The sequence below is a fragment of the Dermacentor andersoni genome, chromosome 4 (genome assembly GCF_023375885.2).
Source record: "Dermacentor andersoni chromosome 4, qqDerAnde1_hic_scaffold, whole genome shotgun sequence".
In the NCBI taxonomy this organism is placed as follows: Eukaryota; Metazoa; Arthropoda; class Arachnida; order Ixodida; family Ixodidae; genus Dermacentor; species Dermacentor andersoni.
The window spans coordinates 78648836-78673433 of record NC_092817.1 but is presented as its reverse complement, the minus strand read 5'-3'; the positions used below and the strand labels follow the sequence as shown (position 1 = coordinate 78673433).

General features: G+C 46.6%; 1 protein-coding gene across 1 annotated transcript in view; it reads right to left on the bottom strand.

The window, feature by feature from the left end:
• The window catches only part of LOC126536337 (guanylate cyclase soluble subunit beta-1-like), a 109480-nt gene that overhangs the window by 23994 nt on the left and 60888 nt on the right, over positions 1-24598 (bottom strand). Inside the window, exons 5-7 of the mRNA XM_050183266.2 lie at positions 24052-24217; positions 20088-20352; positions 13961-14350 (exon numbers count right to left, since the gene is read on the bottom strand). Of these exons, the coding sequence (XP_050039223.1) occupies positions 13961-14350; positions 20088-20352; positions 24052-24217 (821 nt within the window). The remainder of the gene's footprint in view (positions 1-13960; positions 14351-20087; positions 20353-24051; positions 24218-24598) is intronic.

Genomic DNA, 24598 nt, shown 5'->3' with positions numbered 1-24598 from the left:
CGGCGACCCGAAAAGATTTTTCTGATTTCGTTTCTAAATCTAGTCGGAGAATAAAACGTATGATTAATAAATAGACGCGTAATGAGAGAAGCTCCCGAAATCTGAGTTCTAGCTTAGTAATGCTTGGTATGAGCAGCTTATTATCTAAAGGCACCTGCACGCGTCGTAACATGCGTAGGAGTGCTCGTAATAGCCTCCGAGATCTGCGCTTTTTTTTTTTTTTCAGCGCCTGAAAGAACGAATTGGTAAACACGAACCAAAAGGAGACAAAAAATAACATCGTATGTTATCCGGGATCTGCATTCTTATTCTGCCATTGACAAAAGTGGTTTCTAAACACAAGCCTAAAAAAGACAACGTCGGAATCGAGCGTAAAGAAGAGGCACCTCATGCCAGGATAGAGCTTTTAAGGTGTTGCTAATTTACACTGTCGACGTCCTTTGGTGCAGGAAATGTCAAATTAAAATTGAATCATGGTGTTTAACGTCTCTGAGCAGCACACAGAAACGTCGCAGTGAGAGGCAATGAGCTATTTTCGATGGCCTGGCATTTTTTAAAGGGCTCCGCATCGGATTTGGGCATTGCAAACATACAAGCTTGGCGCGGTGTTTACATGGTGGCAATCGTTAAAAAAAATAATTCTGGGGTTTTACGTGCCAAAACCACGATATCATTGTGAGGCGTGCCGTAGTCGGCGACTCCGAAATAACGTTGACCAACTGGGGTTCCTTAAGGTGCACCGACCACATGGTACAAGGGCGTTCTCTTTCCTTTATTATTTCTTTATTTTTATTTTTATTTTATTTTTTTTCTGGCATTACGCCCCCATCGAAATGCGGCCACCGAGGTGGATATTTGATCCCGTGCACTCGAGCTAAGCACCTCAACGCCAAAGCCACTACACCACCACGGCGTGTGCGGCGGCAAACATATCTGCAAAGTGCCGAACGGTTTCCACGGAGCGAAAACAATTTAAACCTCAAACAGAAGTCTGGCCGTCCTTTCTCACGAGCAAGCCCCCCTCCTACTCATTTATTCAAGGCCACAGACACAAATGCTTCTACGTAACTAAGACGAACTACCTGCAACGTCACCAATTTTTGCGGAAAATCATTCAATGCTGAACGCGCAATAGCGTCAATGAGACTGCACCACGCAGCAAGAAAATAAGGAAAAAGAATGAAAGAAGGAAGAGGGGAGGCAGATCCACCGAAACGTACACGCAACTAATGGGGACTTTATTTATGCATCGTTCAGCGTTAATTTCGACAAGAGAGAAGAACAATCTTTATTCGTTGCTGCCCCGTTAATCCGAGATAATTTTGACATTAAAAATATGAAAGCGGTTTACCTCACTAGTTCGAACTGTTCAGGTCATTCTAGCTATAAGGGTTTGGATCCACAAAAACATTCTTACTCTAAAACTGTCCATAAGGCCTTATCACGAGCAGTCGTAATGTCAGACACTATCATTGGCAAAGAGCAATTACGAGCGAAAAGGTATATGAATCAGGCCGCAGGTTCTCAGCTGTCGAGTTCAAAAATAGGTTACGGAGATCGCAAACAATGAAAAATGTATCAATTATCTATCAATGTTCCAACTATCTTCTCTGTCGATATAGTAATAGTAATCACAGATCATAACGTCTTGTACAGTATCGCCCCCCCCCCCTTTTTTTTTTTTTGAACTCTAGCTGTTCATAGCTCATTGCTTAGTTTCCCGCAGCTGGTGTCGTCCGCTGCGAGAGAGGTGAGCGAGAGAGGCGCCAGAAGGTGATACTATTGGAACGCCGCGTGCGTTTCCACCGATGAGGAAAAAAAAGAAAGAAGTGTTCGGATACGTGCGGTAAAGTTCGGTTCCCAGTAACACAACCAGGTGGTTTTGCCATCGATGCGTCACCGGGCCGCGAAAGCCTCAGTATTGCAGAACTTTTGCCGCACCGTGGTCACGGCTTGCCTTTCCCTTCGTGAGTCAGTGGCGACGCCTGCGTTTGCCGCCGCGTTGCCGGTGTTCAACATCACGGCGTCGAAAGTGCCAGCGACGGTGCGTCACTCGAAGCACTGCTGTGCGTGCGGCTGTGCCAGTGTATGCTTAGAAAGCTGGCGAGCGCTTCAGCATCGGAAGGAGCGTAGTGGTTTCAACAAGAACGCTGTGAAACATCATTTAAACTCAAGTGTCCTCGACGAGGAATTGGGACTTTGAGACGCCCGAGCAATTGGGCGAGCTCGATATACCTAGCCTGCGCCACAGCTAACGCGATAGCATTCGCCTTGTACACTTGTAACCCTCCTGCGACATTTATTAACGCGACAGCGTTAAGGAGCTCGTGTCGCAGTAAAGCCGGTGTCGTCGGCGTTGGTGTCGGCATCGGCGGCGTTGGCCGAGAGCGATAACTCCCGGGAGGCACTTCATGAATAAAAAACAACTTTTTTAGTGCGAAGCCGTTGAGGGCTACTTCCCCCAGGATCGTGTCCGTGTGTCGACACAAAACTCGAGCCTTCTCCGGCATCCGCGTCAGACGCCACCTGCGTTTTCGTTTCCAGTGTCTCGCGAATGCTATGTCACTCTCAATTTAATCCAGGTATGTCGGAAAAATTGTACTGAAATTGGCCGCTAAGCTGACGGTATCATTACGCCGAGTTTCATTTACTTGTCACAATTAGTTAGTTCACAGTGAAAGGGCTGATTATTTTCGTTTCTCCTTTAGTTCAAACAGATTCTCTAATGTTCACATAGAGAATTTAGCTGGATTCGTCCTGTTCAGGTGCGTTACCTGGAGAGTCGGAGATTATGCCACGAGAAATCCCAACGTCCTGGACACTGATATTGAAACGTTGAGTTATTAACTATTTACTTCTCTTTATGACACATCTTGTAATTTCGAAGTCGAAGCCGAGCACCAGTGAAGTCGCGTACGCTTAGAAGAAGCCTGAGGACTAGCACAACTGTCGAGGTCTAATGCTCTACTAAGTACGATCGGCGTTCCAGTTAGCTTCTTCAAAAGCCTCCTGTATAGCGTTTCGGGGTGATCTTAACCTTCAACGCATATATATATTTTTCCGCAGATATTGGAAATGGATATTTTGGAAATTGAGAAGCTCGGCTTCAATTTACCGATTTTAGCCGGTGTGCTAAGCAAACAGCTAGAAGTTGAGTATTAAATATACAGTAAACTCTCAGTTGTACGAACGTCGGTTTATCAAATATTTCAGAATAACGAACTTTTGAAATATCCCCGGCAGTTTTTTTATAGAGTCTATGCAAAAATGTTTCACTTAAACGAATTTCGGAACAGTCAATATTTCAGTTTAACGAACTCGCTAGTAGGACCAAGGCTTAATTTTACGATCAGAACCGATGCCCGCCCTCATCAAACCGCCGCTCCAGCGGCAATGTAACGTCGCTGGCGCTACAGCGCCCCTGGCGCCAAGCGGCGGCGCGGGAAACCAACGGCAACGAGGCTTGGCCTCCGAGATAGCCCGCACAAAACAAGCAAGCATGTAATCTCAGAGGCCATGAACAAGTAACATCGCTGGCGCTTACAATGCCACCAGAGCAAAGCGGCGATCTGTCACACCACAAACCACGTGGTGTGGGTTTCTTTTTCCGACCGGCTAGTCGTGGCAGGGTCGTCGTCTCTTTCTTTTGAAGAAGAGGCGAAGAGGCGAAGAGGCAACTGCCGAGCCACTTTCAAGCCCTATAACTCTAGCTGAGGTTGTAGGGTACATTGGAAAGTTGAGAGACTTTGTGTCTCAACAGCAAGCTGTGCCAGAATAAGTGTACAAAAACATTGACTCTTTGGACAGTTTTGTTACTTCCTGTGCTTTAAAAGTACAAGTGCAGAAGAAGATTACAGATTTTTTTTTCTAAGTGAGAAAGGCAGCATTATAACTGTTATGAACCTTGTACTTGCTGATATGTACAAATTCCATTTCACACATTTCTAACATTATGGATGCCATGTATTTTGCTCCAGGAATTGCTCTTCAAGATTTTGACTCTGTATGCCATGTCTTATGTTGGTATAGTGAATATTCAGTTTAATGAACTTTCATTTAAGCGAACTATTTCCTTCGGTCCCTTGAAGTTCACTCAAGTGAGAGTTCACTGTATTCATTTATTTACCTGTATTTTCCTGTCTTAAAGCAATCCACCATATACTGGAGAACAGTGCTGTTTTTGAAAAGCGCTCCATATTAAAAAGAAGCCTACAGAAAGAAGAAATGAATTAAGTGGCATTAAGTTTCGCCACTTTCCTTACTATTCCTATCGTAATTATTTTAAATTACTGTCATTTTAAATTGCATCTACAATTCAACTTATCTCGTCTCACAGCTCAATTACATAAAACTCTTTTGTTCGCAGGCATACATTTTTAGTAACTGCTTATTATTAGCTTTTAGCTGAACGTGCAGCTATACTCGATTATTGGCCCATTCACCATTATGGGTGCTTGCCATGTTTTGAATGCACAACAACAACAACATGCCTGGCTAATATTGTCAGCATCTATAGTGTGTCCCAGCTAACGTTAGCCGAGATGTTCATCAACAACAACAAAAAATTAAAAACAGAAAGTGCAAGACACAATTATAAAACCTACGGTGCTCGTTCGTCAGCCTTACCGGAGCCCTTATAATTGTATCTTGCAGGAGGCCCGGAGTGTGACTTTGGTTCCCTTGGGACTAATAAATGTTATTTCTCTCTCTCTCTCAATATCTTTTGCACCTTGTGTTTTTAGCAGCTTGGCTAACGTTGACTGGGGCACGCGGTATTATATAGCGTCTCTCGCTTACGCTGCTGTTCCACATCGCCGGAGTTCTTCGCCGGAGCAGACGGCGAGTCCAGCAATGCAACACAACTCGAAAGTGAGCAGGGAGCGAAGTGGGAGGGCATTTTTGTCTCCTTCTGATGCCCGGATGCCGGTCGCGATTGATCCTAGATGAGAAATACGTGCTAGCCGGATCGAAACATTCCTTTGGGGGCAGTTTGCAGCTGGCTTTACGCGGGCCACGGTTCTCAGAAGGCACGTCTGCAGCCCACGCGTCTTCTCGCAGTCTTCGCTGCCGGATAAATTACCCGAAGAAAACGCCACGAAAAGTACGCGGCTCTTAACCGCAGACAAAGTGCGTATGCTTCGGCTGCTTGTGAGTAGCATCGCTGGCCGTGCAAAAGCCACGCATTGCGCGCCCCGTCTTTCTCTATCTGTGTTCTACTTGCGCAAAGCAGATTGCCTCACATTACCACTGCCGACGAGACCCTCGGCCCGGATTCCCGGCGCTAAGCTCGAGTGCCCAGAGCTGCGTCCATTATGCGAACTTGTTGTCTTCTCTGCGGCGTTCAACTGACGTTTATTCTTTCTCACCTTCAAGTGTGTGTGTGTGTGTGTGCACGTGTGCGTGCGTGCGTGCGTGCGTGCGTGCGTGCGTGCGTTCGTGCGTGCGTGTGGCCCCTGCATTATATATAAACAGTTCTCATAAATTGACAAAGACACCTCTCCCAGGAAAGAATATAATGTAGAAAAATAGGAAAGGGCTTTCTTTTCCAATTCTCATTGCAAGCAAACTTCTCTTTGCTGTCTATAGGACGCCTTGGCCATTTATTAAATTTTAGGCTCACGGGCTCATCGCCTTCGAGGGACTATGAATCATCCGGGCACAAGCCTAATTATTTAAAAATCTTATTTCATTCCTGCCGCAAAAGCAGCGCTGAAAGCCCGCGTTCTTTTTCTGTAATCCTATCTCGTTCCTTTTTTTCTTCGCAATCGCCTCGAAAGAGCAAATCTAAGTGTTCTCACTGTGCCGTCATGTTCCTCAAAAGCATCCGCATTTAAAAGCACCAAGGAAATGAGGGACAAGAAAATGAGCCTGAGAGAACTACGCAAATCCGACTCGTAGCTCTTTAAATCATTCAAAAAATCCTGAGCAGACTGGGTGCCTGCCACTCCACGATTCATAGAGGCCGCGAATAATTGGAATGTCGCACGGACATCGGCCGTGAATTCTTCCAATTTGATTCCCGCTGGCGCCGGACACGTCGCCGTGTGAAGCGCGATATTTCTTGAGCGGTCGGCCATCGTCGTCGGGCGGGCTCAGCATATGGCGATGGCTTGGCCACTCGCTTTTGTTAATGCATTATGCATTCGACGCAAACTCACGAATATACGGCCAACCATCCGCCTGCGTTCCTGTCACTATCTCGCGTCTCTTTCCTTTCTTCACTATCATCTGTGCGCGTTAGGGGAAAAGTGTCAGAAAGACCCATTTCTGGGAGGTGCATATTAATTATGAAGAGAGCCCGCCAGAGTAGTTACGTGGCTACGGCGTCCTGCTGTTAAACAACGAGGTCAAGGATACGATGCCCAGTCGCGGCAGTCGTATTCTTACTGGACGAAACGAAAAAAAAAAAAAAAGGGCTCGTGTATTTGTTTGGTGGCGTAGCAACAGGGCGGGGTTAGCCTGGCGTGCTTGGCTATCGCTTGTTCTACCCGAGAATTCCTTACACTGGTTATCCTTACACTATTCCTTGCACTATTAACCATTGGTGTTTCACCAAACGTTCATCAAATCGAGGCCTCAGAGTAAGGCTATCAACATGCGTAGAACTCATTTCCTTAATACTACGGTTACTTCAAGAAACACTACGCGTTCAAATACCATGTTTGTAAAAACGTTCTTTTCTTTTCTTTCTTTTTTGTTTTGTAGACCATGAAGGAAAGGTTTTGTCTCCTCTTGAAATGGTGGACACAACCAGACGTAGTGTTCCCCATCATCAATTGCACCACATCAGTTCGCGTAGTGGGGAAGCAGATCTCTCAGCCTTGAATAACCTTGTATGTATGTAGGCCGAGGCGGTTATAACTAGATACAGGAGTGCAGGTTCTTAGCGAGTAAGTTCTTTCACAACACGAGTTTGGTGTAAAGGTTTGTGGAACGTCCGAAATTTCTTACGGTTTGCGTCCTTCATACGCTGTAGGTTCTACCGAGCTCTTCACCTTTCGGACATAATTCAGCACTTGGCGCGAGACCATCAGCTTTCCTGTTACCTCCAATTGCAACCTTAAATGGAACCCATTGCAATTTCACATTGATACACTTCTTTCTGAGATTTTTATTCAGCGCCAGAGATTGCTTTGTAAGTATGTCACCAGGCAGGCTGTATGACATAGTCGTTGTAGGGCTGACTTGGGGTTTGTGAGTGCCACGACATCTTGCGAAAAAAAAGGACCTATAGGTTTTAGCAGAGCAGCGGTGATTGCTGCTCTTTCAGCAGCTGTAGACGAACCTGAATGATTCAGTAGTTCAGATCATGCAAACCAAGAGAAGCCATGCACAGTGCAGCCGGACAGCTGTCAACATCTACGTACGCTGACCTGTCTCTGTAAATTTGCTCGTAGTTGTAATGTCGCTGTCGAAAAAAAAATATAATTTTGAAGTTTTACGTGCCAAAATCACGATATGATTATGAGACACGAGCTACTGGAGAGCTTCAGATTGATTTCGACCACCTGGGGTGCCTTGAACGTGCACCCAAACCACGGTACGCGAGCATTCGTGCATTCCACCCTCGTCGGCACACGATACAATTAACTGAAGCCTTACTGCGGGAACGTTTCATATATTTTTCACTGAAGTGTCGGCTATCACAGGTATGACCACTCGTTCTCGCCTCCGTTTTCAGCCCACATATAGGAGTTAACCTATGGAAATGTTCATCACGTTCCCCAAGTGTCGGCGTCATTGTTCAACGCACAATAGGTATCTGCGTAAAAGAAGCACATCACCTAACGCCATCACGGAAAAGAAATAGACAGCGAGTGTAGCGAAAGCATATACTTTACACAAAAGAAGGTCTTCGCAACGTTAGTCGGATCAGCACCATCAGTTTTGCGACGCCTGAGAAATAGGGGCAGCAGCCAAAGGCGGGAGTGCAGAAAGCCGCTTTGCGTTTTCTCGCTTGATTCGTCCGCTCCTGAGTCGAAAGAATGTTCGGAGTGAACCCACACCTTCTCCTAACGCATGCGAAATTTCGTACCGAATCCGCAGCCGTCATTAAAAATTGAGACACCCATCTCCCTCTTCATTTTTTATCCTTCTTCTCAGACTGTCGTGGCATAAAAACTGGATCGAAACTAGGAAAATAAAAGGGAGCTGAAAAGACGCGGTCGCGCGAGCATGCATGCTCAATTCGCTTTAAACGCGGCACTCGCAACTTTTTTTTCTCCCACGGAAACAGAAGCGCTGAGGCGCCTGCGAGCCGTATCACGTTCAGGAATCAGGTTACTTGGAGCTTCTCCTTTAATGACGGTGTGTTTGTGTGCGTTTCTCCTTTTTTTTTCCTCCTCGCTTGTGCGCGTCGGTCTCGTTTCCGCTAGCTTTCAATTCGACAAAAAAAAAAGGGTGTGGCGGGAGTGTCACAGAGAGTCGTCGGAACGCAAAATTGAAATCTGGAAATGCCGAGATTGAGGACGCAAATAATTGAACAAGGCGCACTACACGTTAATCTACTTTTTCTTTCGCCATTTGTTTTTTCTGCTGCAAAGACAGCGTTCAGATATACTAAAGCGAGGGAAGAGATCCCGCTTTGCAGAATGTCATTGTGATTCAGCAAAGCGGTCTCGACTGAGGCAAAAATGGAGTTCAGGCGTTGTCGCGCCACGCTTTCATTTAAAATGGCGTTCTTGAACATCTGACGCCTCAAGCATTCAACCTTCACTTCGCAGATAAAATTAGCTCAATGAGGATGTCTTCATAACGCGAACATACAGTTAAGGATGGGCTTGACAGAACGGCAGTTCTCTACATTTGCATGGCAAACGAGCTTATGTGCAATAACAAACTCGTGAGAAAAATACGACAGTTGCGCGAAAAGCAGGTCAGAAAACAAGATGCGAAAATGACATGTATGCTGTAAAAATGCGTGTAAAATATGGAAATCCTTCACAATAATAAAACAACGATGTTCCCGAGAACAGTGCGACAAGATTCGCTGAAAGTGAGAAAATAAGTACGAGCAGAAACTGCACGTTATTGTGCGTTGCGAAGTGTTTAACGTTACCACGTACGAATCTCAAGAAACTAAGCAGAAGGCAAATAGTTCTCAGAGCACATTGTCTGCCAATGTCTTATGGTAGTGAGAAAACATATTCCAATGGGATCATTTTACAGCGTAAGCTGTTATGGGCTTATTGCAATAGCCATATCAGTTTGCGATGGTGTCCGCCGCCGACGGTGTCCGTAGCAGCTATCGCGGGGAATTAGAAAAAAAGAATACCCAGCTCCCGTCGGGACTGAACCCGGACCCGCTACGTGGGAGTCAGCTACTCTACAACTTAGCCACGCCAGCGCTTGCTAGCGTACCGCCGAAAAATCCCCCATAAAGGCGTAATAGTGCGCAGGGAGACATGCAATGTCACATGAGCGCCGTGCAGCGTCGATGCATGCACATTTTGCTTTGCAGTTGCATATTATTACACCTGATAGAATTCCATGTAGCTGATACACAGGTAGCGGTACAAGGCAGTTAGGAAAACTTAGGGAAGAAAAAGAAGTGTAAAGGGATACAGAATAAAGATCCAGGAATATTGAGAAAGCACCACAATTGCATTCCTAAGACACGATTGCTCTTGCATATGGTCATTATTCGGGTAATTTTTGAGCGGATGGCTCTATTTTTGACGATGTGTGAGCGGCCGCCGGCTAACACGCAACGCGCTCCCGACAACAAGCCGGCGGATCTGACGTCACATCTACCTTCAAGCAGCGACGGGGCGAACTGACCGGCTGCGCGCTGTTTTGTTTTCCCCGCGTTGCGCCCTGCACAATGCCAAGTTCTAGTGAGAGTGATGGCACGAGCGGCGATTACGAGTTTCATGAGTGGCCTACTGAACGACCACACACGTTAACGACATATGCGTACGATTGGTCCGCGCCACCTAGCGACAATGACGACGACCCGCCGCAGCAGTCCCCCTCCGCGGTGCCGAGGGAGCCAGGACCAGCAACGTGGTAAATTTTTACGCTGTGCATTGCAGGGACGTCCGTAGACCTTGGAAGATCAGGGGCGACATCGTACGTGGAAATCAGATACAAATGCGGTTCCTGCGGCTCGGGTCGCAAGCTTGCACCTGTCACGAATGACAAAGACGAGACGAGAGTCGCACGAACAGGTATGCGCAGAAAATCCCTCTTGATGGTATATAAAATGTACGTCCGTCCGGTGTTAGAATTTGGATGTGTTTTATTCTCAGGTGTTCCATCATACAAGCTTCGGCCGCTAGTTTTGTTAGAACGAGAGGCACTACGTCTGTGCTTAGGCCTTCCAAAATATGTTGCAAATGCCGTATTATACATGGAAGCAAGAATCCCACCCATATTATGCCGATTTCACCTTCTGACCGTTCAGACCTTCTTAAGGCTATATGGATCACCATTAAACCGTCCTCCAATTATTTTCATCTCCGATCCAGAATCATTTTTTCCTGTTCATTGGCCCAGGTTTCATAGACCACAGATTATATTTGTGCAAACATTACTTGAACCACTAAACGTGCAAATTCGTGATGTGATTCCTAATAATACGCATTCAAGTTACCCAGAGATCAGGTTCGACGACATTTTCCCGAACCACGCGAAACTACTCCCTTACGGCATCTTAAACGCCATGTTGCAAGACCACCTCAGCACCCTAGAAACAAACATTATCATTGCAACAGATGCCTCACAGTGTGTGGAAAAAGCTGGCATTGGAATATTTTGTCCTGCGCTCGACTGGTCTTTTTCTTTAAGATTGCCTGATTTTGTGCCTATTTTTCTGGCCTAGTTGTTAGCAGTAATCCTAGCGTTACGTAAATTAGACCAAATGATTACAACGGCTGCTATTCTTACGGACTCCCTTTCTGTATGCTCTTGCCTTACCGCTACTAATGAGTCACCCATGCTAAAACTCTTCCACTTACTAGTTCCGGCCCATGTGCAATGTATTCATTTGATTTGGGTGCCTGGTCATAAAGGTTTGTTTTTTAATGAAACTGCCGATTCACTGGCACATGCATCACTATCCGGCCCTGTTCTTCCTATTCTACCAGTGACAGCACAGATCACGGCGGAAAGATTTCGGATGAGATCAATTAGATTAGCCTTATCAAACCCACATTTGACAGCTTCTCCAGAGTATAAACACCTGGCATTTCCCTGGCATAGCGAATCTTGTTACACAAAGATGCTTGAGGTCTGCCTCACCAAATTACGCTGCCGCATTCCCTCCCTAAATTTCTATTTACACAGGTCGGGTTTGGTTCCCTCTCCCCTCTGTTCTTTTTGTGAAGAGGAGGAGACGATACAGTACTTTCTTCTATGTTGTCGCCGCTTTGCTGCGTTAAGAAAAAGATTGTTGGAGATACCTTTTCGGAGAATTGGCCTGGACTTGACAGAACCTGCAATTCTTTCGTTCGGGGCGTCCACTTTGGGATTCAGCCACAGGGATGCATGCTTCGCTGTCCAAACATTCCTTACAGAATCTAAACGAATGCCCTGCTAAATTCAATTTTTTTATTACTTTTAAATTAATTATTACTCATTCAACAGCACCTTCCTGATTTTATTTTAGCCGGTAATTCAACCCTATTCAATGCTATTCCCATAGATATTAGGAAATTTATGCTCTATATAATTTTGGAATAATCCACCCATTTCTTGGCCAATCCCCCATTGTGGGTAGGAGCCACACGTGCCACAGGCTACAACAACAACAACAACAACGACTCGTTGGCAGTGTTGCATCCGTGGCAGTGCGCCCAGCGTGGTCAAGTCACGCAACCGCTTTGCCATGTTTGGTTTCAGCAGAGTGAGGGCGCTTGTGTCTCGGACTATGCAACCTCAGACAACGTGGGTAAATTACTCTGCGTTCTGCTCAAAGCTGCTTCCTCCGCCCGCTGGGCTGTATGTTATGGCACCGATGCTAGCGCTAAAACACAGAGGAACAAAGTTTTTATGCACGGCCTCCAGAACTGGCACACAAGGAACCAGGAACACAAGTGGCGAGCAGGTACCTTAGCTCAGCACATTCCTTCTGCGCTAGCTAACACGCCCGCTCCCCAGTTGTTTCATCGTAGCAGGTGCTCCTTCCCTAGGCGGGAGCGAGATGGCACCACCAGTATCATGTAGGCGATGTCTTTTTTGTTTGTTTGTTTCGTTCGTCGTCGCTGCAGAGAAAGAGAATTTCGATTCATTCGGGCAGAAGTGGTCAAATATCTGGCTCATAACGTCGTATCAACAAGGAATTACTGCCAAACGGCACCTCTGCACAAAACTCCAGCGTGAACCAGCCATGCAATAGTTGACGGGAGAAGCATTTCGGCACCCTTGCGCGCAGCAGACCCACGGCATTCTGCGGCGTTGATACGACAAAACCACGAGGTGAAAAACGAGATTCTTGAACAATTCACACGAGAAAGCGATACGAATTGGACGGTCTAACAACAAAGCAAACGCGTCGCAGCAAACGTCAATCTCGCCCTTTCTCGCTCTCAGTGTGGGCAATCGCTCGCAATGGGCCGGAAATGGTGAGGCAGGTAAGTGTGACGCGATATCTGGTTTTTCAGTAGCCTTCAGAGGAGGCCGCTAGGTGCGGCGATTTCAGAAATATTCACTAAAATAATTAATTTACACTCATTTCTGCTTAGAAACAATGTTGTTTTGGTGACTCACGGTGCGACAGCTATCATTGGAGCCAGCAAGTTCGGCGACAAATATTTTTTATTCTGTATCCATTTAATGAACTGTATACAAGAATGCTAGAAATATATTGCGTACCTGATTAAATCAAGCTGGCTAGTCACCGCCGGCTTTCAAAGGGGATGCCAATGAATCATCATCATCATTATCATCGTATCGTGCCACGTGCGATGTGAGGCGCGCCGCGTAGCGTCTATATGTGCGCGCTTTGCATTGCAGTTGCGTATTATTACACCAGAAGGAACTTCATGTAACAGTCGCATAGACAGCGGTACAAGGTAGGTAGGCACGTGTTGAGGAAGAAAAAGAAAATTATGGAGATGTATAAATATTGATGGGATAAAAACATGTATGGCATTGCTGATTAATTCAAGCCGGCTAGATGACGTTTTCACCATCCCATTTCGAAGGGAATGCCATTAAATCATCGTCGACATTAGCATTGTATCGTGCCATTCATGGAGAAGGGAAAAACTTACATGCGATGTGACATGCGATGTGACATGCGCCGCGGAGCGCCGATACGTACAAACGTTGCACTGCAGTTCCGTTATATTTCACCAGGTGTCCCGACATGTAGCAGTCGCGTATAGCGGTTGAATGCTGCATGTATCTGGGCCTGGTTAACTCAGTAGGCTAGATAACTGTTTCTCACCACCCCGTTTCGAAGGGGACGCCAATAACCCATCATTATCACCTTCGTCGTCAAAAGCAACAGCAACGTGCTATGCCACGGGTCAAACATGAGCGCCCCGTAGTCTGGATACCGGCGTTTACTCTTCGGTACACGTTATGGCGCGTTCTCGCAAGGTACGAACCGCAGCTGAAGAAGTGAATTGTAGAACTACGCGCGCGGCTGCGACCATGCAAAATCGAGCTCAGCACACCGCTGTGCTTAAAGCAGGACAAGCTGCAGCGCAAGCAGCCGCTTGCCGTCGACGCCTGGCGGACAGTTCAGACACTTCTGATGAAAACGACGCGAAAAGGCTTCGCCACGCCCTCTAGTGCGTGGTGCCGAAAATGGAGCTCCTGTGAAGCCGCTCCTCCAGCTTACGCTGCGTGATTGCGCTGCGTGTACCGCGAAGGCCTATGACTTTTTCTCATGAATTTTAACAAAGCCCGCATCTCTTAACCCTGTCATGTAATCTTTATCGACTAAGTGCGCCGTGCACAACTTCGCCAAGCAAAAAAATAAAAAAGATAAATAAATAAATAAACCGCTCACCTTCGAAGGCAGTATGGAGTGGAGCAGCTCCTCCGTTCGCTTCTTGTCTTCGTCCAGCTTGGACTGGAGCATGCGCAGTCTGTTGGTGGCCTCGTCCAGCTTCTCGATGAGCTCCCGCTCTCCGCGGTGGTGATGCGAGCGCAGGAACAGCTCCCTAGCCGGGTCGTGTATGGCCAGGTCGCTGAAGAACAGCCCGATGCGCCGCATGTCGTCGATGTCCTTGACGCGCGGCGAACACAGAAACAGGATGCTCTGCGTCTCTTCGACCGACACCATCTGGCCCTTGAGTCTGAGAACCGGAGGGCTGGTCGAGCTGTCGCCGCCGTCCACCTCCGAGTTGTTGGACCCACGAGGCTTAAGCACGCCTTCTTTGGTCTGCACAACAAACACCTGAGATGGGGAAGATTGAAAACGTGAGAGAGAGAAAAGGAATGTAGCGTTGAAATTACTTTATTTCGCCAATGAAAACAAAATAGTGAAAGAAATGACGAGATGCATGAGTACGTCCGCATCGCAAAGCTCTTGTCTTCCCACGCATGGGCAACACTCCGTGCAAACTATTTGTTAGTTTTCTCGCGTTTCTGCTTACCTTGTAGTGCCTTTCTCGCAGAATCCGTCGGCACCCATGTTTACGCCATCAACAGTCAACGACAGCTAGCAATAACATGGTTGCGACACTGGAGCAGTGTACACGGCGCACAAATTTTTAAACAGTGACTCAATTTGTTTTGTGTGTGTGTGCGTTTCCTTTCTCCCGGGCGCGCAATAAACCTACCTGCTATTCAATGCGTTATATCCGTGCGCCTTGCCGTTATATCCGTGCGGTAGTCATGCAATCAATCCGTGGCGTATAAATTTGAGCCCTCTTTCGAATCGTATAACCTGAGTAAGGGTGGGTTAGTTGACATACAAATAATATTAATAAAATAAATAAATGAATAAATTACGCTGCTCTGCATTCTCGAGCACCTGCCTTTGGATCAAATACTTTATGAAGAAGTTACCGAAATATGTGGACGCTGGAATGCTATGAACATCTCGGGAAGACAAGCTGATTCGGAGGGTAGCTTTGCAAGAGGCAATGAGATTGCTGTGTACGTTACGCGTGTTTTTCTTACGCTCAGTTTAGAATTAGTTTATTCATGTGAGTAATAAATAAGGTAACGATTACAAGATGCGTATATAAAGAAGGAAATGCCGTGGTTAGAAAGTGAATTGGAATGCTACACATTTAGTCATGGGTGATGCCTTCCCTGACACCAGAAGCAGAAGAACGGAAAGCTTTTAAAGCTCTTTTCGTCTCAATTTGTAAGAACATACCAAAATGCAAGAGCACTGCCGGCCTCCTGCTAAAGCAAAGGCATAGCTTCAAAAAAGCAAGTAAGGCGTACGGTGTCATGTAATTATATATGTATGTTTGCTTGACAAAAAAAAAAGTTACGTTGAAATGTCCTCGCTGCACCAGTCGATGTAGATAGGCTGATAACGGCGAACATAACGACGAGCCAGCATTACACATAACAGTCGAATGAAGAGGTGAACTTCCCTTCGGAACGCAAAACACATTGAAAATGCTCGCATGCCGCAGTTCTCTTGCAAGAAATAAAGACTAATTTTGAAACATCTACGTACATTCTACATATCAAACTACATTTAACCACCATGCTCGGTTATGCTGTCCAGTAGTACGAGCCCACTCTCTCACACCATAATTTCGTCCATAAGTGCTTAAGACAAACGCCTTTTCTTGGTGCGGTGAAAATGGCAAAGATTCGCTGGCGCCTTTCGACGCCCGAGGCCATTTTATTCCCAAGGAAAGTTCGCCGATCTGCCTTTACACTACTTTTCGCTCGACTCCACCATATAGTAGTAAACCCGAGGGCCAAAAATCGATCACTGGAAGGAAGCTCGAAACATCGGGTGAATGAAGAAAAAAAATACGTCAATATGTGCGCACCCAAGCCGATTCGTTCGCAACGCACGGGAAGAGATCGCTTCCGTGCAGACGTGTATCTGCCGTCGCGACGGTAACTGCACGACACCGAAGGCTTCGGCCAACGTTTGTGCCTCTGTGGCCATTGAGTGTTTGGAAGGCACAGCGGCGAGACAACGAGCGAGAAACGAGCAGGCAAAGAACAGGAAAAGCAAAAAGCGGTGGAAGAAGAAGCGGTATAGCCTGAAGAAGGCAACGCAAGAGAGTGAGAGCGAAAGGCTCGGGTTCATGGCGGAGGGAGTGGGGAAAGGGGGAAGGCGCAACGATCTTCGGACACGCTTACGCTTTTGTTTCCTGTTTCACTATTCTTTGGCTTTCGATATGCCATTGGGGACGGAGACAGGCAAGAAGAGAAGAAGAAGCTAGCCACAACGAAAAAAAGAAAGAAGAAACGCCAGGCAACGTTATCTTGTGCTATGAACAAGGGAGGTGACACGGAAACGAGAACGAAGAGATAGCCCATTGGCGTCGGCCGACGGTTCGAGGACGACCGCTATTGCTGCTAAAATAACAAAGAGTGCAGACAAGGCGGCGGGAAAGGCGACCGCACCGCATAAGCACGGAACGTAGGAGGAACGGTAGTGCTAGTGATAGGGGCGGACGAGAACGGGCGGAGGAAGGGGACACGGGGCTGGCAGGGCGGAACCGAAGGGCATAATAGCCGAGCGCTAACACTCCGTGACGGAAGTGTGTGCGATGGCGCGCCGACGAAGTCGAGGTGGTGGAAGGGACGAAAGCTGTGAAACAACCGCCGCAGCAGTGCGACTGCAATGCCGGCAAACTCCCTGCGGCAACTTTCTTCTGCACCCAAGGTTGCGGAGAGGGGAAAAGAAATGTGTAGCGTTTTTTTGTTTTTCTTAGTATTCACTTAAAATAGTAAGTCCTTTTTTTTCTTTTTTATGTGCACAAATGTAAAAAAAAAACATGAACCGTGCTTCGACCAGATCAGTGTACCGTTTACCGTGTATTTTGGCGCTAATTTTCTTTTCATTAAGTTGTGCTTGAAAAAGCGAAGCTAGTAGCAACAGGAGGAGTATACGCTGGGCCCAAAGTCCTTCTTTTTTCTCTCGGATACACATAAATAGAGTCTTTGTCGAAAATAGATTAACGCGCCAGCACTTTAGTGATATGTAATTTTAATACTAGCCTTCCATTCAGCTATGAATAAATATGAACAATTATCTTTTAGCGCATTACGCTTAGCGCGCTGCTTTTTGTGCTAGGTTGTTCTGAGCATGTTATATTCCCCAGGGCGCTGTAGATGTCAGATACTGTTCGTATCTTTCAGACGAACACTTCTCCTTAGCAAGAAAAGCTCGACATCAAAGTTTCGCGTTGTGTACAGTGTGCAGCACTTTCGACACCGTAATCTGCATTCTTCCACTGATGTGGAGGTAAATCGCTAAATAAATCCCAGCGTAGAAATACGAACGCGGACGTTGTGTTGTTCAGGACGTATTAATTTTATTACGCCACATTTCGTAGCACCGGCTTTGCTCGAAGAAGCATTTTTGTTTTATTTCTAAATTAGAATTCACCCGTCAACTGCTTTTTAAAATTTTGCCCGAGATTGTGGACTTGAGTCGTCGCAATCGATTTTAACAACGAACAGCGACACGAAAATTTACTATCGTTGAAACCGCAGTCGGTCCGACAAGAGAAGTTCAGTTACCTTCGTAAGGCCCTTCTCCTGAGGACGTACGGAGCGGTCCCCTGTTAACGGGATTACTTGAGGGCGGAGCATATCCGGAGATTCCTCTCTCGCAGGAGTACAATCGCCTATATTTGCCGCAGATAACTTGAAGTTGGTAGCTCCGACTCCTTTCGACACGCCTGTGCAGTGTTTGAGACTAGAGAATGTCTCTGTCACACCCTCACAAAGGCCATGACACCCTCTTTGAATGGCTGACGCTGCGAGGGGTCTTCGTGCACTGACGCACACCAAGACTGAAGCTTCGTGGAAACAAGCCAATTGTCTCGATCTGTCGTCTCCACCGGCTTGATCCTACATTGGAGCGGCATGTCCCATTACACTTCTTCCGCCGTGATGCAACTTCACTGTGCCGCCTCTGGTTAGTGGTGGCTTTTACGAAAGCCTACTCATTTCTTATTGCAATGTCAGACCCACCTATCCGTGACGCATGCAACTGTAAAGATACGATCGAACACGTGTTGTCTTTTTGTGATTGTTATAACATCGAACGCGACGTTCTTCGCAGTGTGTTAAATCGATCAGGTAGCAGACCATTTCCAGAGACAAAGATTCTTGGAACATGGCACCATGCGCCGCAGGCTTACAAATCAAGGCGGCCATTGCTACGGTTCATGAAATCGGGTGGATCCGCATTGCTAGTATCTTCCTTCCTCCCTCTCCTTTCTTTCTTTTCATCCCTGAACCCCATTGCCCGTAGAGTAGCAAACCAGACGTGCCTGTGGTTGAGCTCTTACCTTCCCTTCCACAATTTCCTCCTCCACCTCATGTGCAGTGCTCTAACATTGCTTCAGCTGCAACTTTCAGCTAGGGCGCAAGCGAAGTGAGAGCCACACATTTAAGTGTTCCCTTTAACAATGAACCACGCTGTGCATGAACGGAAACTCGAAATTCAGAAGATCGACGTTATGGCTTGATACTTTGTCATTGACATGGTAAAAACATTATGTGAAAATTTCTCGTTTTCTAGATGTTGGACATGAGTATCACTTAGTCTATTATATAGCTGCAGCCCTGAAGAAAACAGGTTTGTCTCTTCTTTCTATTTTTCTATGTGGTCGGCAATTTCAGTTACCCTCCTCTCCTACTCCGACTGCCTCTCGTTTCACTTCAAAGAAAACCTGCAGGAATGTTTTGCACCGACGATTCAAAATGATATTTGTCTTTCAGCCATGTAAATTCTTTGGCCAAGGTAAGCGGGCATTAGAAAAAGGCTTCATAAATATATGGTCTATTTCTTAAAGCAAAATCCACAGAGTGGCGTGTAGCAATCGTTGACGAAGGCACCTGAAAGTAGTCTGCGTCAGTGCGATAGCGCGTTCAATGGAAACAAAACTGCAAACACGAAGATTGCATTGAGCTCCAATTTCGCGCAGAAATCGGGGCTTTTTGTTGTGGTTGTTTCCTAAGCACACCGTACGCATCTTTCTGTTTGTGCTCTTTCTGCTAGTCGACGTATAAAAGTGACTTCCATTTAAGATTTTTTTTGTCGAAGCACGCGTCAGAGACACGCGAGCTTTTCGAGTCGTAGAAATCTGCATGGCACGAACGACTTCGTCCGCCATTTCAATCTACGCCTCTGATGTGGGCTGCATGTGCTCTCAGCATTTTTACTGCACCACGCCAGCCGTCGCGTGGCGACCACGTATCTTCGGCGGCCAAGCGTTTGTTGTTGCAGAACATTCGCGCTTTGTTGCCGTCGAAATAGTGTTTGCCCGTTCTATAATTCCGCACGCCTAAACATTCACCGCGGCTCATTTCACGCTCGGTTTTCCACCTCACGCGTTTTTCAAACAGCTGCGGCAGTAAAAGGAAAGCCAACACGCCAATATTGTGCTCATATTTTCATAGTAAACACATTACTATGAAGAAGTAGAGGCGCCTAAGGCAGGAATCCGGTAGTGAAAAATTCCATTCGTCTCATGATTAAACGTCAGTGTTTATGCACACGCAGGCAAAAAGACTACTTGCTGGCGCAATGGCTGACAGCAAAACGTAGCGAAAAGAAAGTCACTAATGATTTACGAACGTCATAGCGCTAGCACCAAGAAAGGGCCAGCCTTTCTGACACCTTATCCATGTTTACAAACTTTATACCACGTAGCGCTAGCGTGTCACATTGGCAAGTTTTTTTTTCTTTTTTTCTTTTTTGCCATGCCTACCTGCGAGACATGTACGAGTACAGCGACTCTTCTGACACACTTTCATTCGGTGCAAGTTATTACCCTGCGATCATGACAGCTATAGTTCTGGGACGACAAGCAGAACCAATGAACAGCCAGTCAGTTAGTCAATAAATAAATAAATAAATAAATAAATAAATAAATAAATGTTAGGACGTTAGGTAAAAAAATATCTTCCGCTTTTACGTACTGATAGCTTTTTGCGACAATTTCCTAACAAGAGAGAAATATAAGACTGACCTGATTGCAGTAGCTGCGTATGGACTCGAAGGTGCAATCAATGACGGGCCGCGTGATTTCAAAAATGTCGTCGAACTTGAGACGCTGTCCTCCCTGAGCCCGGCTCTCCTTCCAACGGTGACCGGCTAGCCGTAGCAAGCCGTTGCCAGCTTGCATGATGCCAAAGTCACGGCCGAACAGCACGTGGAACGGGAATGCCACGCACATCGTCCGCACGCCCATGGGCAGGTCTTCGGGACAGTTGCTCAGCGTCTCAGATGCGTTGCTGCAGTGAAAAACGCCAAGGAAAGGTTTCAAGTACGGTGCTGGATTAAGGCACAAAGGCAATGGGGGGGGGGGGGGGGGGGGGGAGCAGGGCGTGCGAGGGGCATACCTAGTCCAGCTCTGATAAAGTGAAGGTGCACGCGTTAACACATAAGGTGAAACCTGCAGTAGCGCGCTTAAGACGGGATTGTGGAAAAAGGCAAAAGTGTACTAAATAGTAAAAGCGCTGCTTGTTGTACTGTTTGTTACTTTTGTTACTGTTCCTGCTTAAGCGCGCTGTAACAGCTTTTAGTAAAAATGAACTGCGAGCCGAAGCTCTACACGCTCTTGTACTGAATGAATTTTCTTTCAGAAATCCGTATGCGCAAAAGTAAGACCTGTCTGATCGCACTTCCTGACGTTTGCTGAGAAGAAAGCACTAGGAACGGTTTTCTTTCAGCATGACCTCCAACTGTATCGAACCCAACTCAGACTAAGTTACGCACGCAAAACACATCGATAACCAGCACGCGCTTAAGGGGCCGAATTCACAAAGTTTGGGTTCGTAAGTGTTGTTTTCATTGGCTTGCTGTATTCGATAATAATATGTCCATCATTTCGATTGGCTGGTATGGGCACCTACGAAACAGTTCTAGAGTAAGAACGTTTTTGGGACTACAGACCTAGATGTGCAGGCTACATCCCCCTACCGCCCCCACCCCTGCCAATACAGAAACCTCCAAGGGGGTAAGTGCCATGGAATGAGGAGCAAGCAAACGTTCTTCAGCCCTGGTGTTAGCAATGTGGCAGGCGTCCTTTGAAAAAAATTCGAGAAATAACAAAGTGGCCCTGCCTTTCCAATTGTTATACCTTCGCACATTTCGTTTTTTTTTTCTAACGACCGTATCTTTACTAAAAGCAGTAAAGGATCTCTTTGCGATCCTATATTAAACATCTATTTTTTAGCTCGAAGCAATTCAAGCGCTAAACTTAAGCGCTGTACTTACAAGTCTGAGTTTAGCCTTAAATTGCAAATTGAGTTGCAAGTTTGGCGCTTGTCTTCACTTCTACTCTTGTGTATGCGTCTATATGGCTAGTTTCCTGTTCGTCCCCAAGTATGTACCAACTCACCCGGCAAGAAATTCTGCTGAACGTCATTTGTATATGAAATCTAAGGAGGGTTTTAATGACGCGCAAACAAAACGGATATACTCGCGGCGATGCCCTGTCAAACAAAGTCATAGGATGCGGATAACTGGAGGGCAAATTACCTGCAGTAAATCTTGTCTATCCTGTTTATGCATTCGACATGCCGTTCAACTTGTTTAAACATTCGTTCTATCGCTTGACCTATACTAGCCTGCGCGTCCGCAGGGGATGTGTCACCAGCTACCACGCACGTTTAATATTTGTTTCGTTCTGTGCTCAGGGACAGCCCCAGTACCAAGCCGTTGCCTGCTCTAGATCGACATGGCTGACGCTGATACCATAGCAACGGGCCCTCGATTAATATAACGAAACATATCGCGACGTCCGCACCCAGGCACGCGACGTTTGGCTCGCCTTATTTTGCCGCGCCAGACTCAGACAGTCGGGCAATCGATGCGACATCTTCAATTTAAAATAACGATTTGCTATAATTACGGGCCGTCTAGCTGCGGCAGGACGTAATAACAAATGTAGGTTGTGGCTCAGGATTCGGGAACAGCAGCTGTCGGATTATAATTTTACAATATCACTAGTTCGTTGCGGTCCTCACTGCTCGTTTTTTACGCTCCTGACGAGTGTCTGCAAAACATTTGCACGCCACTGTTTATGCTGGAAAAGTGAACTTGCCAAGAACAGCTATGCCTCGAATACCAGCGCCCTCATTGTCGTCGTCCGCGATATGTCCAGACTTGTACGTAACGAATTACGTGTAATTAAATACTTGTAATCAGAAACAATTCTTGTTTATGTTGTAATTTATCGATTTCTTTGTTTATTCAGTAACGCTCACTGTAATTCAGTTACTTTTTTCCACTAACCAAATGCATGTAACCAGATAGTTTATTGACTATACAAGCTATGGCAAGCGACGCAGCTTTGAGAACCTGAATTTGGCGAAAACTGCAGCAGGATGCCCGAGATCGTGCCACGCAGCTGCCTCACGAATGCGCATGCTGAGACAGGCTGACTATAGACTCAGCATTTGTCTTTTCATCTTAATGCTCTGCCACACGCTGGCCGATGAATCGAAAAGGTAATGTCTCGATAGCGAAGGCCACTTATAAGACGGTAATGCCAGGAAATCACATATGGGCGATGTTTTATCAGTTTTCATTGGCGCAGGCGGGAGTGTCTTCTTTACGTCTATAGCATCAATGAAGGGCTGCGCTTCATAGAAGATCCAGGTGTTGAGTAACCGCAATATTGCGCGCAAGATTCCTATGAGTTACAACACCGGCCTACCCCTCTAGCGCGCTCATCGAAGCAACTGGCTAACCTCCCTCTCTTTTTCCTACTCGAGCAAGTTTTCATTGTCACTGCCGGTGCCTTCACAACCAGAATGATAGAGGTTGACCAACGAACTTTATTAAATAGCAGTTGTTAGTGGCCGTAAACAATGAAAGAAGGGCGGCAAAAGATGCGCTAATAGGACAGGCCAGCTCGTTCTGTTTGCTTAGCCTTAATAAAGGTTCAGAGGCCAGTAACGTGGAAAGTAGTCGATTACTGTTGAGTAATTCCTTAATTACTTTCGCGGGACAGTAATAGGTAACTCATCAATTACAATTTTCAACCAAGTAATTGTAACTGTAATCAGTCATATTTTCTGTAATGTGTACAAGTCTGGATATGTCGGAAACCATCGAGATTAAATGTCAAACAAACAATGACCAAACTCTGGTTATCCTCGACGTTACACTACTACTGGTGGCCCACTAAGGTCGGTTACGTAAATACTAAGGCAACCGATATGCGTATGGTAAAAAACAACAATATCAGCAGATACAACACACCTTGTTTACAGCTACTTACACGAAGCTTTGCTTAAATGTATAAGGTGTGCTGATTGTGCTAGTTTCTGGGATATTGTAATGTCAGCGCAAAGGCATACCGAAGGCCTTTCCCCGAACATCACTACTCACCTGACAAGTTGTACAAAAGCCGCCCCACCTGCATCTGCTCGGGTGCGCGCTCATGTGCTCTCGCTTACCCGTGCTACGAAATGTGACACGCGGCAATCATCTCTGTGAGCTAGTTGGCGCTGGCACGCTCCAAATGCACGTGCGATTGTGGCCGAATGGTTAGAGCATCGGACCGCTATGCTGGGGGACCGAGGTTTGACTTCACCAGCGGGCACATGGCTGATTTTTCTTTTAAGTATGAGCTATTCGACGAGGTAGCAGAAGCACCCAGCAGCCACGCTCAGGGAAGTCCGGCAGGGCTCGCAAAGAAAGCTTCTCTTTGAAGGTGTGGGACTTGAAAAACCCGAAACTGCTCAATGGGTGACGAGGTACGTGACGTGCTGTGACTGTGCTCCGTGTGCCGAGCAGGCCTGCGGCTTTCTCTTGCTCATCCGCCCCCTGTCGGAACGCGGCGTCCGCGGTCGAGAATCGATCCCGCAACCTTGTGTTCAGCAATGCAGCGCCATAGTGACTGAGCTGGGGCTGCGGGTAGGCGTACGAGTTAAATGCGCGCATTCAATTTTGGGAAGTACTGGCAAAGCGCGGCCTCATACCTTGGAAGCAAGCAGCTCTTTCCTTCTTTGTTCTGCTCGGTCACCTCCATAGTCACGTGGGCTCTGTCGCCGAACTCGGACACGACGGAGATGTTGGCGCGGACCTCGGTATTGAAGAACTCCCTTCCCACCACTTTGACGATGCCAAGCACAATGGGATGTAGACCTGCATGTAGAAGTGGGTATAAAAAGACAGGACGCAATCGATTTTCTTACAGATGTAGAGCTTGGCTATATTGAATACGACGTACTCTATCGACTGCTCCTCCTTTGTCACTAATTTTCTAGCTGCTTTTCACAGTGAACGCTTGTGACAAAAAATAATTCTGCAGATGCAACATACATTTTGGAATCTATGTGAAGCGAAGCTTTCGTGACGCAAGTTTTGCAACATCTGCTTGACAAATCAGTGAGACGAGAGAACCCTCGCCATGCAACCAACTTTATCTGCTTGACCACACATTACATTGTCTGCGGAATCAGCCCACTTTCCCTCAAGTCATTCAGGGGATGAGCCCAGATTACTATGACACCTTCTTCAGGGTCA